At 37.7% G+C, this 18,415-nt stretch overlaps 1 protein-coding gene across 1 annotated transcript in view; it reads left to right on the forward strand.

Annotated features, from left to right (window-relative positions):
- Window positions 1-9,492, forward strand: part of LOC127676055 (testin-like) — a 31,145-nt gene extending 21,653 nt beyond the window's left edge. The window contains 2 exon segments of the mRNA XM_052171976.1: window positions 4,743-4,751; window positions 8,242-9,492. Coding sequence (XP_052027936.1) covers window positions 4,743-4,751; window positions 8,242-9,492 — 1,260 coding nt within the window.
- The last annotated feature ends 8,923 nt before the right edge of the window (window positions 9,493-18,415 follow it).

Below are 18,415 nucleotides of genomic sequence, written 5' to 3' on the forward strand. Positions count from 1 at the left end.
GTTCCTGAGAACTCTGGAGGTACTGTATGGTTCATATTGTTTTTCCTCCTATGGCACAGCAAACCCCTTCAGCGGCTTCAGTTTTTTCTCCAGCTCCTCTGATTGGGACCCTGTGTTCAGATAAGTTGTTGTTGAAGAGTGTCCCCCTCTGAATTTTTCATGCTCTAGCAGAATCTCCCAGGTGACACCTATATTAGGCTCCTGTCAGTAAGCATTTGTGGGAATCCACAATTGTATCTACATTTTGTAAATGTATATCAGATATATCCCCAGGTGGGGCAGTCTCTGGATGGTATTTCCTTCAATCTCTGCTCCACATTTTTTCTCTGTATATCCTCCTGTGAATATTTTATTTTTTTATCAGATATTTGCTTTATTCACATTTTAAATCTTAACCCCATTCCATGCTACCCACTATTCTATCCCTATCCCAATTCTCACCACCTCCCCTCATGTTTTGATTTTGATTTTCCTATCTGGGGAATTGAGCCTTCACAAGACCAATGGACTCTCCACTCATCGGGTCTGAAATAGTCATTTTCAGCTCCATATGAAGTTGGATCCGAGTGCCCTGCCATGTGTACTCTTTTGTTGGTGGTTTAGTCCCTGGGACCTCTGGGGGTACTGGTTGGTACATATTATTGCTCCTCCTGCAGTGCTACAAACTTTTCAGTTCCTTAGGTCATCTCCCTAGCTACTCCACTGGGGACACTATTGTCATTCTATAGGATGGCCATGAGCCAAGGGAGTTTTGATCTACTTTCCAGTAAGGATCATACTATCCACACTTTAGTCTTCCTTCATCCTGTGGTCTGTGAGTTGTATCTTGGGAAATCTGAGCTTCTGGGCTAATATCCACTTATCAGTGAGTGCATAATTTGTGTGTTCTTTTGTGATTGGGTTACCTAATTCAGGATGATAGTTTCTAGCTCCTTCCATTTGCCTAACAATTTCGTCAATTCATTGTTTTTAATAGATTTGTAGTACTCCATTGTGCAAATGCACTATATTTTTTTTCCATTTCTATCATGAGGGACATCTGGGTCATTTCCAGCTTCTGGCTATTATAAATTAGGCAGCAATGTACATAGTGGAACATGTGTCCTTACCAAAATGTATTGTTATATGTTTGATTAATCTTACCTAGTCTGACAAGTGTAAGATGAAATCTGTTTTTTTTTCTTCTTTTTATTGATATATTTTTTATTTACATATCAAATGATTTCCCCTTTTCTGGGACCCCAGTCCCCGCAAGTCCCATAAGCCCTCTTCTGTTCCCTTATTCTTCCATCCACCCCTTCCCACTTCCCTGTTCTGAAGTTCCTCTATACTCTTGCACTGAGTCTTTCCAGAACCAGGGGCCACTTCTCCATTCTTTTTGGACATCATTTAATTTGTGGATTATGTCTTGGGTATTCAAAGTTTCTAGGCTAATATCCACTTATCAGTGAGTGCATACCATGATTGATCTTTTGAGACTGGGTTACCTCACTTAGTATGATGTTCTCCAGCTCCATCCATTTGTCTAAGAACTTTATGAATTCATTGTTTCTAATGGCTGAATAGTACTCCATTGTGTAAATAGACCACATTTTTTGTATCCATTCGTCCATTGAAGGACACCTGGGTTCTTTCCAGCTTCTGGCTACTACAAATAGGGCTGCTATGAACATAGTGGAGCATGTGTCCTTATTGCATATTTACGAATCCTCTGGATATATGCCCAGGAGTGGTATAACAGGGTCCTCAGGAAGTGACATGCCCAGTTTTCTGAGGAACCGCCAGACTGATTTCCAAAGTGGTTGCACCATCATTCAATCCCACCAGCAGAGGAGGAGTGTTCTTCTTTCTCCACATCGTCGCCATCACCTGCTGTCCCCTGAGTTTTTGACCTTAGCCATTCTGAATGGTGTGAGGTGAAATCTCAGGGTTGTTTTGATTTGCATTTTCCTAATGATTAATGATGTTGAACATTTCTTAAGGTGTTTCTCAGCTCTCTGAAGTTCTTCATGTGAAAATTCTTTGTTTAGCTTCGTACCCCACTTTTTAATGGGGTTATTTGTTTCTCTGGGTTCTATTTTCTAGAGTTCTTTGTATATATTAGATTTTAGCCCTCTGTCGGATTTAGGGTTGGTGAAGATCCTTTTTCAGTCTGTTGGTTGATGTTATGTCTTTTTGACGGTGTCCTTTGCCTTACAAAAACTTTGTAGTTTTATGAGGTCCCATTTGTCAATTCTTGATCTTAGAGCATAAGCTACTGGTGTTCTATTCAGGAATTTTTCCAAATAGTCTTTATTTGCATTTCACTTAGGACTATGTTGCAAATTTCTTTAAGGGTTTATCAGATATCTGAGATAATTCTAATGAGAATTCTCTATTTAGACCCATAACCCATTTTTAATTGCTTTCCTTCTAATTTCTTGTGTTCTCATATCTTTTGAATATTAGACTTCTAATAAATGTGGTTAAAGAAAATGTTTTCTCATTCTGTACACTGGTGGGTTTTTTTGTTGTTGTTTTTTGTTTTTTTCCTATTTGCGATGCCCTTTGCCTTACAGATGCTTTTCAATTTCATGGTCTCTCATTTATTGTCAATCTTAGGACCTGTGCTATAATTAATGTTTTTATTGGGTACAGTGCTAATCCATTCAAGGCTATTTCCTAATATCTCTACTTGCAGATTTAGTGTACCTAGTTTTATGTTCAGATCCTTCATCTACTTAGACTTCAGTTTTGTGAAGAGTAATAACTATAGGTATTCTTTCGTTATTCTACAGAAAGGCATCCAGAATATATATATATATATATATATATATATATATATATATATATATATATATATATATATATATATATATATATGTGTGTGTGTGTGTGTGTGTGTGTGTGTGTGTGTGTGTGTGTGTGTATGTATATGTGTGTATTTTTGTATATGTGTATACATGTGTGTATGTATTTGAATATGTTTATATACATATATAGGTATGTGTGTGTATGTGTGTATGTATGTATGTATATATATATATATATATATATATACACATATACATATATGTATATATGTATATGTATATAGTTGTCCATAAGTATATGTATTAACTAACTTCTGAGTCTTTGAATCTGTTACATTGATCAACTTGTCTGTTTTCATGACAGCATCTTCCTGTATTATCACCATAGTTCCACATTACAACTTGAAATCTGGGATGCTTATGCCTTTGAATTTCCTTTATTCAGCATTGTTTTTCACATTTAGGGAATAATGTTTTTCAGTATGCTCTTGAGTATTGTCCTTTCAACCACTTTAATGGATGTATAAGAGTTTTGATAGCAATTGTGTTCAAGCTGCATTTTCTTTTTCCATGTTTATTCTGTTAATTCTACCATTCCATGAACTTGGGAGATCATTTCCTCTTTTCTTTCCTCATCTATTTTCTTTAAAGACTTCAAATATGTTATTCATACTCAGCTTTTATTTGCTTAGTTAGAATTACCCAAGATATTTTATATGCTTTATGGCTATTGTGAACTGTATTGTTTCCACTATGTCTTTCTCAATCTATTTGTTGTTTGCATATATAAGGATTTCTTTTTTTTTTTTTCTGATATTCCTTGTCACCCACCAAATAAATAAAACTGTTTATTAGGTTGAAATTTTGGGATTGCTAATGTATACTCCCTGATTCACTGGGATCACTTATGTGTATTATTATACCTCCTGTGATTAGTGATAATCTTTATACTTTTTCACCCCCTATTTATATCCCCTTGATTTCCTTCAGTTTTCTTATTGAAATGGCATGGAGAGGATTTGCATCCTTGTCTTTTTCCTGATTTTAGTGATCTTGCTTTAAGTGTTTCTCCATTTAATTTGATGTTGACTATAGACTTGAGGTCTGTTGAATTTATTGTTTTTAGACATGTTCTTTGTTTCCTTACCCTCCCCGAGTCGTTTCAGCACGATGACATGTTAAATTTTTACAAGGCCTTTTTTCTGTATCTAATGAGATTAACATGTGCATTTATTGCCTTTATTTATATGGTAAAACTCAAAGACTGATTTTGATATGTTTAACTAGCCTTGGATATCTGGGATAAAGCCAATTTAGATATGGTGGATGATCTTTTTTATGTGATAGGTGATATCATTTGCAGGTATTTTATTGAAAATTTTTCTATGTTCATAATCAAAATTAGCTATAATTCACTTTCATTGTTAAAGATTTGTGTGGCTGTAATATACACCTGATTGTTGCATAATAAAAAGAAATTGATGATGCCTCTTCTGTTCTTAAATATGGAATGATTTGAGGCATACTGGTATTAAATATTCTTTGAAATTTTGGAATAATTCTGCAGGAAAATCATCTGACTAGATTTTTTTGTCTCAAATTTCTTAGGTGTTTTAGTTGTTTAACTTATGTTGGTTTAAATTTCATAAGAGTTGTCTAACAAGAAATCACCATTTGTTATAGTTTTTTTTTTTTTTTAATATTGTGGAGAACAGGTTTTCAATGTATGATCTAAAGATTCTCTGGGTTTCCTCAGTGTCTTCTGTTCTTTTGCTTCATTTATTCCTGTTTTTATTTTTATATATTCTTGTGTCCTTTAGTTTTGAAAAGAGTTTCTCTATCTTGTTATATTACAGCAAGGACCACCTGTCTAGCTTGCTCATTTCATACTTCATTTTGATTATTTCTTTCCATTTACTACTCTTATCTATTTTTTGGTTTTTGTTGTAGAGCTTTCAGGTAAGTTGTTAAATTGCTAGGATTACATTTATCTTTTTGAATATTGACATTTAATTTTAAAGTAATAATATTAATACTAAAAATGTCATTATCCTTTTTAATATTGGCATTAATTTCCAAGTACTCTACTTATAATCTTCTTTCATTGTTTTCCTTAACTTTGGGTATGTTGTGTATTTACTTTCATTGAATTCTAGAAAGTATCTAAATACTTTATGTCTTCCTTGACCCAGCAGTCATTAAGAAGCAAGTTTTTCATTTTCCATGAATAGGTCAGCACCTGTTGTTACTGTTGTTTTTGTTGTTGTTGTTGTCATGCACAGTTAAGTGGAATGGGTTAACTGGAAGGGAAGTGGAGGATGTATGGGAAGGCAGTAAAAAGAGATGGAGTCCAAGATAACACCTGCAATTAAAGGTTATGATTTTTAATGAATAACCCCCAATATATCCAATATATATAGGCAGGGGGAAAATTTGAAAGCTTCTAATCTCAATCTGTTCAGTTACCTCACAGGTTGCTAGTGCTTCTCAGGAGACTGCAGGTTCTTGAAGAAACATAGCCTTCACCTTTGTCTTAGCACTCCACCATAGGTTCAGTGGATTCTGTCTGACCCAGGAGTTCCCACTCTTAAGTCTGGGAGTCGAGGTTCACATATAGTGGATATCAAGTTCCTGCCAGTGGAATGACACCTCGATAAGGCTCTATAATTTGTTGTGTTGGTTTAGTAGTAGTAGTAGTAATAGTTATTGTTGTCATTGTTGTTGTTGTTGATGATGATGATGATGATGATGATGATGATGATGATGATGATGATGATAAAGTTGAGGAGGAAGAAGAGCAGGAGGAGGAGGTAAATCAGGGTGATGAGGAGGAGGAAATCCAATATTAATCCATAGTGGTATTATAGGATACTGGGGATTCTTTCAATTTTTTTGTATGTGTCGAGATGCTTAGTCTATTCAGAGAAAAGTTTCAGGAGTTGAAGAGAATGTGTATTATTTTGGGTTTTTCAGAAATATTCTGCAGATATTTGTTGTGTCCATATGGTATATCACGTTGTTAGCACCAGTATTTCTGTTTAATTCTTAGCTGGATGACCTGTCCATTGATAATAGAGTAGTATTGAAAACTACCACGATAAATAATGTTCTTTTACAAACATAAGTATCCTTGTATTTAGGGAATAGATTTGTAGACTTGAAATAGAAAGATTTCTGTTTCATAGAAAAAGAAACATAGAAACATAGAAATGTTATCTTGGTAGACCTTTATGAACATAAAGAGTCCTTACCTGTATCTTATAATTAATTTTGGTTGAAATCAATTTTCAGTGATAATACAGTTACTACAACAGTATACATTTTAGGTCCATTTGCTTGGAAAATATTTTACAAACCCTAACTCTGAGGTAATACCTATCTTTGATGTTGGGATATCCTTTTTGTATGCTGCAGAAGGATGGATTTAGTTTTCACATCTACTCTGTTAGCCTGCTTGTGTATTTAAATATTTCATATATTACATTTTGTAATTTAAATTAGCTGGAAAAGCCCCCCTCCTCACTCTTCCACCAAATCCTACATATCCCTGAAAGCATCCTGAATATAATTTCCTGAAACCATCCCTATTAGTCCTCACCAAATTTTCTTAAGCGCAGACGGCCTAGCAGAAGCTAGTCTGTGAGGCATGTGTGTCCAAACATAAAAATCATCACTTTTTTATAAAAAAGAGGAGTCTACACAAATGTGGTAGACTGTGTGGAGGACAAAGAAAGCAAAGATATGAGGCAAGGATACTAGGTCCTATATATTTCAGGAAATCTCGAACATAGAGTAAACTGGAGAGAGAAATTGCAGAGCACATTGAAAAAATAGGGCTCTTGAATGGAAAACGAAAAGAGTTGGGACAGATCATATACTGTTGGACTGTGTCTTAAAAGGTATGGAATGAATCTTTAATAGCTAAAGGTTTTTGATGTGAAAGATTCTTGTTCTACAAATTAGAATGAGTACATTTTTCTTCATCAGACTTGTGAGAATTAGAATGGCACTTCCAGTACCCTCAGGGACACCAGATGAGAAGCAATTTTAATTACACATGTCTCATCTCTAGACAACTTTATCTAGTTTTTGAACTGTATTCCATATTATATATATAACTCATTATGGAAGGGGGCACATATACTGAACAAGAAATGAAGCATAAATCACAAATTTCCTTTTTAGATATGTGTTTGTCATAACGGAGGTTGAAAGGTGGGTTTGATTAAAGAAATTCTTACCCAATCAAGTGACATAAGATGAGAGATTTTTAGTTGGGTACAGCTCCCTTGACACATACAGAAGGTACTATCTAGTAGCAGGCAACTAGTTCTCTGTCTTTTACAGTGTCCCTCCTACTATTGTCCGTGGGTCTTTTGGAGGTATATCATAGGGTTTGAGTATGCCATAGTCAGGTGTGCTCTGAATTTTGACCAGTTGTGATTTCAAACAAGAGATAACATCTACTGCCAAAGATACTTCTTTGATGAGGAGAGAGAGATACTTTGTCTATGGTTATAAGATTATGTATTATGACTCAGTCTACTGGTTTATGAAAGTAGCAGTAGGTTCTCCTTTAACACTTAACTGTAGATAATTGTTTTGTTTTCAGTAAACATGAAATAGAGGAATAAATCTCCATTCATGGAAAGGCCTTTAGTCCCAATATTCAATTATAAGTTTATTACATATAAAATAAAGTTTTCAGTATTATATGATACTGGATATTTTATAAAATCTAGATTTAAAGGCTGAAGAAGCCTGTACATTGCTTTTCTTCCTTGTCATCATTCATAACTTCTTTAGGTTCCATAAGAGCTACACTTCAAGAATCTGGATTCAGGTAATGACATTTAAGGAACAGAACATGAATAGAATGTATTAACATTTTGTTCCTGAGTAAATTATAAATCTGTAGAGTTTCAGTTAAATCGTTTGTAAAGTACAGAGGGAAATAGTACCTGATTCCTAAATGGTGCATGAGGTTTTGCAAGATTTATATAGTAAGTATAATAGAATACTGTTTTGGTATTTAATAAATAAGTTTCATTGCTGTGGTTCTACTACTAGAATACAAAGTAATCTTTTTTTATAATTTGTATGCCTTTTCATACATTTATTTGCTTTTCAGTCTCTGTTGTCTGTGTTCTCCTTGTACATGTATACAGTGCACATAAAGGCCAAATACATGAATTTGTGAGTTCTGTAATGTTCAATATTTGTAGTTTCCTGTAAAATTTCATTTTGCTTTTTTTCCTTTCGTGATAAAATAATGTGAATAAAAAATGGGCAAAATAGTACTTGCAGCTTCAATTTACATACCTGTTGTCACAGTTAGCCAAATAATTTGAAGCTCATAGGAAATTTGTTTTAGAGTTAGATCAAAAGAACATTGAGTGAAACTAAGAGAATGGTATTTTATAATTACAAAAAAATATTATAATATTAGGTTAACTTTTGTTCCCTTCTGTAACAGTTGGGCTCAGGCCATGATCAAGGAATTGGAGCCCCCTGTCGAAAATGCAAAGATAACTGTGAAGGGTTTGAGCTACACTTCTGGAAGAAAACATGCCGTAATTGCAAATGTGGACAAGAAGAGCATGGCATATGCCTGAGTACTGAGGGGACTAGGAAAGTTGGGAGACTCTATGAAGATGCAAAGTACACCAACCTAATCTCCAAGCTGAAATCAGAGGGAATTCCCAAGCAGCAAAGTGATGAAATGGTATTAAGCAATCCAGGGTTTGCAAAAGAGAATGATTCCGTTGATGCTCTTCTGACTCCCTCGGTCCAGAACAAAGCACGCGCCAGGCAACACAGGCAAATGCTGCCTAAGGAGAAACAGTCAGTGTCATGTTCAGAGGAGGCACAATACCGGAAGAAGCAGCTGGCAAAGCAGTTCCCTGCACATGACCAGGACCCTTCTAAGTGCCTTCAGTTGTCTCCCAAAGAGGTAAAGGAGATGAGGCAGTTTGTGAAGAAATACAAGAGTGAGGCTCTGGGAGTGGGTAACGTGAAGCTACCTTCTGAGATGAATTTTCAAGGTGAAAAGGTGCCCAACCCTGCTGGAATAGGAAACACCACAGCAGCAGCTGGTTTCAAGAACAAGTCCACTGAGTCTAAGAAGTCCCAATATTCCTGTTACTGCTGCAAACACCCCATGAAAGAAGGAGAGCCAGCTATCTATGCTGAAAGGGCTGGCTACACTAAACTCTGGCATCCAGCTTGTTTTATCTGCAGCATCTGTGGCGAAATTCTGGTCGACATGATATACTTCTGGAAGAATGGAAAGCTGTACTGTGGCAGACATTACTGCGACAGTGAGAAACCACGCTGTGCTGGCTGTGATGAGCTGATATTCAGCAATGAATACACCCAAGCAGAAAACAAGAATTGGCATCTGAAACACTTCTGCTGCTTAAAGTGCAACAAAGTCTTGGCAGGAAAAATATATGTGATGGTCAGATCCAAGCCTGTGTGCAAGCCCTGCTACATGAAGTACCATGCTGTGGTGTGTCAAGGATGCCACAATGCCATCAACCCAGAAGAGCAGAGAGTAACCTACAAAAAATTCAGCTGGCATGCATCCACAGCATGCTTCCTATGCTCCTGCTGCAGCAAGTGTCTTATCGGGCAGAAGTTCATGCCTGTCGAAGGAATGGTTTTTTGTTCCATGGAGTGCAAGAACATGATGTCTTAGGGGGAAGTGTACCAAGACATCTGGAGCCATAGCTGTTGACATCAGACTGCATTTCATGACACATTTCAATTTCAAAGAAATAAAAGGAAAAATCTACCTACATATAAAACCAGAAAGTTTTGTTGAGCAATGCCTTATTTTAACCTTAGAAATGTTGTTTTTCTTAAAATTTAATGACAACTTTAATCAGATGACTAAAAAAAAAAAAAGTCTATTCAGACATCATTTCAAGTAATGTGTTTTCCATTGCTGTTGTATCCCTGATTGAGGCAGATATGTATCTCTCTCACTGCATCTCTAATTACATTGCCTCTGTGTTCTCTTCTGTAATCTAGTGACCTCTGTCTCTGGCACTGGGTATTTTATACTTGTGTGGCTTGAATAATATGAGCACTTTGTTCTTTGATTTTTTTGCCCATAACCTAATACTTTTCCTCTCATTTAGTTTTTTTTTTCTGTATCCCAACACATATGTATAGGCGTTTTTTATGAGGGAATTATAGTTTGTGTTATGTCACCTGTCACTTTGTGGATAATCATTGGTGTTTGTCTTCTTATTACCATCAGTCAATATCATTGTGCCTGTCCAGCATAGCTATGGAAGTTTCTGCCACAGGGCATGAAAAATAGCCCTGGCAATTGCCACATGTTCATAGGGGAATGTTTCAAACACCTTACCCCCAAGTGATATATTGTCCATTACATGGACAGGATACTAATAGGCCACGGGGACTCTAGTCGCTTAAATACCTTGGCTCAATAATTGAAATAACCATTAACTGCATGACTAGCAAACATAGCTGTTAGGATCAATAGTGGGCACTGATTCCTATTTTGTGACCACTCAACAATGCATTAAACCTCAAAGCCTTCAAATTGAGATCTGTATGACAGATGAATTAGCCTCCATTCAAAATATCCTGGGGAACTTCACCTGGATTCATCCTTCATACCATAGAGTTTACCCTTCTTTTTCCCTACCGGGTAGTTGATGCACCACTAATGTGATAAAAATGAATGAAACAGTCAAGAAGAGGCTAAATAGTGTAAATTGGACCCTTAATAATGTGTTCCTCCATCTTTACCATCCCAATTTTGGGTCCAGGAACCAAATTTGCCTACCAAATAATTCCACTCAGGGGCCCTGTTTCAGCATCTCATGGTAGTCATCTAGTATTTAATCATATTTAATACCCTCACACAAGTTACATCACAGTTTATTGGCAATTTTGCCATATTTATAATACATTGATCTTCCTATATAATAGGGTATGTAATTTCATATGCTAAATAATATATATTAGGGTATATATTTGTATATTCCAAATTAAACTATGTCTCCAAAACCCTGGGTGCCCTAGGAGCACCAAAGGACATTTCTTGCAGGTCTTCTTCCAATGGGTGACCACTGGGCCATATTGAAGGTGCTTGTTTTTACCTACTCCATGTTACCTTATTCAATGACAGCCACTATACTGTTACCACTGTAAGTTTGTTCTGTTTTCATGTAATTGGGAAACCATCAGAGAGTCCAATCCATCTTGTCTCATCTCAGCTTCATTACTTGCTTGAGGTAAGAGAGAAACATTTATATGTTATGCATAACTTCTTCTTTCAGAAGTCATGTAGGAAAGGCTCCGGTAAGTGAGTTTTCTAGAGATGGCCTACCCTTTTACACTGTTGTGATGGGTGTGCTCTAAAATACTAGGTCCTCATAGACTTCAGCCCATGAGTGCTACTTGCATCTAAGATGCCCTTCCTACCTCTAGTACAGAGCTTGATGATCCTTAGGTATCAACCAAGCATATTGGGCAAATCTCCTTCAGAATCAATATGAAGATATACTTCCATTTATTAGTTCTTTGTAGAACAATTGATGATTTCATAATTCCCAATGACGATTTATAGAATTCCTAAATTGATTAAAGTAATCTCAAGCCAATATAGAATAAAAGGTACAAATAGTGCTCTGTAAACCTTCATGTGTATACATGGACAATTGCATTCAGAAAAATAATCAAAATGGGAACAAATTTAAAGTTTTGGTTAGGTATGAGTCCACTATTTCGTAATTAATGATCATAAACTGGTAATGGGCAACTTATTATAGGTGCAAAATAAATGCACAAAAATAAGTGATGGAATAATATATCTATATTGGACATCAAAATAAAAAGACATAAGACAGATGATTTGTTGTACCCTTCCCCCCCTGCAACTAGTTGGCTAGCGGGCACCCAACTGTTCCGATGGCTACCTCCGGCCTTTGTTCTGCAAACAAAGGGGCTCCACACCTCGGCTATCGACACCGCCCCCAGGCCGGCGTTCACCTGAGCTCCCAGGCAGTAGGCAGACGACCCGCTGAGACTTGGAGCCAGAAGATTCACAGCACCGCCTTTGAAGCTACCGACTTCTGGGGGGTTGGCCGATCCCCCAAATGTCTATAAAACCTGTCTTCAATTTATTAAAAGCAGTCTTGACCAGAATCCTAGGCTTGACTCAAATCCCTTGTCTGTGTCCCTGTACCCCAAGATTCTCTCAACAGGTAACCTGGTTCACATGTAGCCACTGGCGGCTACATACTGGCGCCCAACGTGGGGCACCTGGCACGAGAGAATTCCTGAGGTGGCCCTATCCAGCGAAGCTTCACAGAAAAAGGTGAAAATTAATGGTATCTACAAGGTAAACAACATAGAAGTCAAAACTAGCGCTAGTGAATTCGTGTCTATTGTTGTGAGTACAAAGAAGAGATACAGTTTTTCAAACATACTGTGTACACCCGACACAAGAGTTGCTTGGGTTAAAAAGATAAGAAAAAATGAGACAAGAAAGTTCGCGCGAGATCTGCACACACAACATTCAAGAGTTGCTTCAGGCAAAAGAGATTAGGTTTGAAGAGGAAAGATTAAAAGATTTCTTAGACCAGATATATTCCTGTTGTCCTTGGTTCCGAGAAAAACGAACGTTAAATGAGAGAACTTGGCTGAGAATTGGTAATTCGCTAAAGACAGCCAAGACAGACAATATCACCCTCTGCCTTTAGACTCTGATTAAGGACATCATAGATGAAGGGAGTTTAAAAGAATTAGGTGTTATTCATAAAAGTAAAGATTTTCAAGTAAAAGGCCATGTAGAGAAGATCCCTGTTATAGAAAATTCTCCACAACCTGAGTCTCGTAAACAAAGAGACAGTTCTGATGAGTCTGTGGTTAAGACAAAAATAGCTCATCCTGAGAAAGGAGCAATTAAAGTTCATAGAGAAACTTGGCCCCCTGTAGCGCCATCCGCGCCGCCTGTGACCTTGATGGCAGAGGCCAAAATCCAGAAAGATATACAATTACAAAAGTTAGAGTTTGAAATTAAATTACAGAAATTGACTAATGAGTTACAGGAGCTAAAAAGGGTCTCTAATACTAGAGAGAACAATAACTCGGAGACCCGCCAGTCGCCATTAGAAAGAGTTATAAACCAGGCCCGCGGAGAGGGGCAAGATACGTCAGAAATCTTAGCTTTTCCAGTCCTTGAGATAGAAGACCAGGACAATGTGGTCAGACAATATCAGACCTTAGAATTTAAGGTGATAAAAGAGTTAAAGCTAGCCGTAGCCCAGTACGGCCCGACAGCTCCCTTTACACAGGCGTTGTTGGATACTGTGATTGAGTCAAATCTAACTCCACAAGATTAAAAAACGCTGTGTAAAGCTACGTTGTCGGGGGGAGATTTCTTGCTCTGGAGTTCTGAATGGCGTGAGGCTTGCAAAAGAACCGCCGCCACTAACACTCAAGCAGGCCATCCAGAATGGAATGCGGAGATGTTGTTGGGGGAAGGCCTAGTGTTCACAGATGGTTCATCAAAAAGAAAAGCCGGATATCGTGTTAACAATCAACAGGTGGTCGTAGAAACGCCTGGGTTATCTGCTCAGTTATCAGAGCTTACAGCAGTGCTGTGTGTTTTTCAAACTGTAAATAGTACGTTTAATCTCTTTACTGACAGTGCTTATGTTACATTTTCGATACCACAACTAGAAACCTGTGGCATGTTTAATTTTAATACGCCAGCTGGATCCTTGTTTTCACAATTACAAGGTATCATTCTTGCTAGAAAAAATCCTTTTTATATAGGACATATTAGATCTCACTCGGGTCTCCCTAGACCTCTGGCTCAGGGCAATGAGTACATTGACAAAGCACTAATTGGTCAAGTCTTGACACTCACACCCATAGAATTGACAAAACGTGATCATGATAAATTTCATCTTTCTAGTCATACGTTGAGGCTCCGTCATAAAATCACAAAGGAGCAAGCTAGAATGATCGTAAAACAATGCCCTAATTGTCTCACTTTAGCACCAGTGCCCCATTTAGGGGTTAATCCACGTGGCCTGGTGCCCAATCAAATTTGGCAAATAGATGTAACTCACTATGCGGAGTTTGGGAAATTAAAATTTATACATGTTTACATTGATACGTGCTCAGGACTTATTTTCGCTTCCCTACATACCGGAGAAGCCTCTAAAAATGTAATTGATCATTGTTTACAAGCCTTTAATACCATGGGAGTACCCAAGGTCATTAAGACAGACAATAGACCAGCCTACACTGGTAAGAACTTTATCTCATTTTGTAAAGAATTTAATATAAAACTTAAAACTAGAATTCCTTATAATCCAATGGGGCAAGGAATAGTGGAGCGCGCCCATCGCACGCTAAAAAATTGGCTTATTAAAACTAAGAAGGGAAATTTATATCCCCCTCGGTCCCCAAAGTCACATCTTGCCTTTGTTCTATTCGTTTTAAATTTTCTCCAAACGGATGCAGAAGGCCAGTCTGCCGCTGACAGACATTGGCATCCGGCTACTTCCAATTCCTACGCCATGGTTAAGTGGCGGGATCCTTTAAATAATTCTTGGAAAGGCCCAGACCCCGTTTTGATATGGGGAAGAGGCGCGGTATGCGTTTTTTCACAAGAACAGGACGAAGCGCGTTGGTTGCCAGAGAGATTGGTAAGACAAGTGGATTCGACCCCAAAAACGGTTGGTAAGTATATTTAGGTCAGAAGGCTGTTTTCCAAGCCGCCCCCCCCCATTCATTTGGGGAGATATAGTTCCTTTGTCTTCTTGCAAATTAAGTTACAAGCCAGGCCTTTTGCCTGAGTGGATTCCACCCCCAAACTGTAGGTAAGTATAATTAATTCAAAGGCTGTTTTTCAAGCCACCTCCCAGTTGCTTGGGGAGGCATAGGTCCTTTGTGTTCATGCAAACTAAGTTGCCGGCCAGGGCTCTTCCCTGAGGCCACTGAATTTCAATTAAACCAAAAACCGGTTTGACCTCCCAAGACTAACCAGACAGGTTCTCTTAATCTCCTTTTATATTTGAAGCAGATAACACTCAGAAGACGAAATTCCTTCAGCAATGGCCCTAGGTGGAGGATAGGTTGCCTTTTCAGCTAGCCAACGCTTAGCCGCAGAGAATTTACTCTGCCAGTAGAAATCCTCAGAGATGAGGCTGCTTGATACTCGGAATCATGTGTGTTTGTTGTCACAACAAACATGGGCATCAGTTGAGGTGCGAGGCGAGACACTACAAGGGAAAGGGAAAAAATTCCTGGCTCCGAGTTTCCCTAAAAAGCACGCCCAGCTACATGGGGGTTTGACATCGTAAGACCGTCCTGAAAAAGGCGGTCTAGCCCTACCCCCTGAAAAAAGATGTCGATAACACTTAAGGGGGCTGCGGCCAATGCTTTCACTCACTGATGAATGCTCGTCATCCATTAGATAAACTTAATCATTTCCACTGAGTGGTTTTAAATTTAATAATTAAGGGGGAATTGTACCCTTCCCCCCCTGCAACTAGTTGGCTAGCGGGCACCCAACTCTTCCGATGGCTACCTCAGGCCTTTGTTCTGCAAACAAAGGGGCTCCACACCTCGGCTATCGACACCGCCCCCAGGCCGGCGTTCACCTGAGCTCCCAGGCAGTAGACAGACGACCCGCTGAGACTTGGAGCCAGAAGATTCACAGCACCGCCTTTGAAGCTACCGACTTCTGGGGGGGTTGGCCGATCCCCCAAATGTCTATAAAACCTGTCTTCAATTTATTAAAAGCAGTCTTGACCAGAATCCTAGGCTTGACTCAAATCCCTTGTCTGTGTCCCTGTACCCCAAGATTCTCTCAACAGGTAACCTGGTTCACATGTAGCCGCTGGCGGCTACAATTTGTCCCTGATAAAATCATAATTCAAAATTATGATGAACTTGCTGTGGCTATTGAACAGATAATAAAATTTTAGTAGGATATTAGTCTTAATGGAAAGACATGTAAATAATTCTAATATAACTCAAGTATTTGAGATAAGTGGCTTAAGACATTGCCTTATAAAGATACTATAAACTTATGGAATATATGCATTAATAGTAAACCATCTGACCATTTATCCTGAAAAAGTATATAACTAAGAACAATAATAACATAGCAGTGAAGCCTTCCTCAGGTTCATCCATTGTGCATGTTGTTGGATTATCTGAATTTTCCTCTCTTCTCTTCTCTCTTCTCTTTCCTCTTCTCTCTTCCCTTCTCTTCTCATATCCTACTCTCTCCTCTCATCTAGTCCTCTCTCCTCTCCTTTCCTCACTTTTCTTCCTTTTTTCATTTCTTTTTTTTTTTTTCTTTATTTTTCTTGTCTTTTCTTTTTTCTATGGTTCACGGACAGTAAATAATTTGAGTCTCTTATTTGGCCATCTAGGGATCACTAAATTAAACAAGCAAAGTTATGAGTAATTCTCCACCCTGGCCAGATCTGTGTGTCAAATAAGCTCCACAAACCAAAGCCTGCCTGCCTTCCAGAGGTCACTGATATCCAGGAACACAAAAGTTCTGCTATAACTAGGCACACATTACTTCTGGCTTGCACCCCCTTCTTTGTTTGTGGCAGATTCTGGCCCTGAAACCCAAAGTCAAACACCAGGATGTTCTTCACAACCAGGAACACAGGATGTCTTCCCTAAATAGTTACACAGCATGACTGCACTAACCAGAGAAAGTAGGCCCCTCCTAAACCCAGACAGCTCTGCCTACCACTCAAGAGGCTGCCTGTAACCCAAGTTGCATGCCTCTATGCAGACAAGCTCTAGTAAGACATACACACTGCAGTTAATAACACAGATAACCATATGGCAACAGGCAAGCTCAATAACATAAGTAGCAGAAGGCAATTCAATTATGCAGTATTAGAAGCCAGTTCTTCCATATGACCACAGTAAGCACTGGATTCTAACACACCTGAAAAGCAAGATTATGAACTAAAATACCATTTAATAAAAATGATAAAAGTCTTTAAGGATGATATTAATAAATCCCTTAAAGAAATATAGGAAAATACAGACAAACAGGTAGAAGCCCTTAACGAGGAAACAAATAAATTTCTTAGAAGTATAAAAAATTATAATCAAGCCAGAAAAGGAATTAAACAAAACAGAAAAGACTTAAAAATGGAAATAGAAACAATAAGAATAAAAAAAAAAAAAAAAAAAAAAAACAAATGGCGGTAACCCTGAATGAATAGCTTAGGAAAGAGATCAGAATTTACAGATGCTACATTCACCAACAGAATACAAGAGATAGAAAAGAGATAATTTCATGCATAGAAGATACCGTAGAAGATATTGAAACATTAGTCAAAGAAAAGTGTAAAATGCTCCTAACCCAAAACATCTAGAAAATTCCAGATAAAATGAAGTGACCAAACATAAGAAAATTTACATAAGAAAAATTGTAAAAAAGAGGGTGAAAATTCCAAGCTCAAAAGTCAGAAAGCAATTTCAACATCATAGAAGGAAACTTCACTAACCTAAAGAAAGAGATGACCGAAAATGTCCAAGAAGCCTACAGAACACCAAATATATAGGACCAGAAAGGAAAGTCCTCTCATATAAAAATCAAAACACTAAATGCACAGGATGAAGGAAGAATACCAACAATTCTAAGGGAAAAAGACTATACAATAGGTTAGGGTTAGGGTTAGGGTTAGGGGGTTAGGGTTAGGGTTAGGGTTAGGGTTAGGGTTAGGGTTAGGGTTAGGGTTAGGGTTAGGTTTAGGGTTAGGGTTAGGGTTAGGGTTAGGGTTAGGGTTAGGGTTAGCAACAATACAAAGCTGACCTATCAGAATTAAACCCAACGTTTCAACAGAGACACTAAAAGCTAAACAATCCTGTACACCTATCATTCAGAACTTCAGAGAACACAACTGCCAGCCCAGCTACTATATTTAGCAGAAATTTCAATAACTATAGATGTATAAACCATGATATACCATGATAAATGCAAATTTAAATAATATCTTTATACTAATCCAGCCCTAAAGAGCATTCTGGTAAAAACTCCAACCCAAGAAGTGTAACCATTTACAAATATAATGGGAAAAGTTAAGTATTTCACAACAAATCCAAAAGAAGAAAATCACAAATACACACATGCACACACACACACACACACACACACACACACACTACTATCTACAACAATGAAAATAACAGGAACAATCTTCTGCCTTTAATATCAATTCCCCAATTAAAAACCCAGACTAATCGACTGGATACATAAAGAGAATACAGGATTTTGCTGCATAGAAGAAACACATATCAGTGACAAAGACAGTCATTAACTCAGACTAAAGGTCTGGAAAAATGCCCTTCAAGCAAATGATCCCAAGAAACAAGCCAGAGTAGCCATTTTAATATCCAATATACAGACTTTCAATCAAAAGTTATCAGAAAAGATGTGAAAGACACTTCATATTCATCTTATGAAATATCTACTGAGAAGAAGTCTCAAGTCTCAACCCAAATGCAGGGACATCCACTTTTTTAAAAGTAACTTTACTAAAGCTCAAAGCACACATTGAAATTCGCACAATAGAAGTGGGAAACTT

The sequence above is a fragment of the Apodemus sylvaticus genome (genome assembly GCF_947179515.1).
Source record: "Apodemus sylvaticus chromosome Y unlocalized genomic scaffold, mApoSyl1.1 SUPER_Y_unloc_1, whole genome shotgun sequence".
Taxonomy (NCBI): domain Eukaryota; kingdom Metazoa; phylum Chordata; class Mammalia; order Rodentia; family Muridae; genus Apodemus; species Apodemus sylvaticus.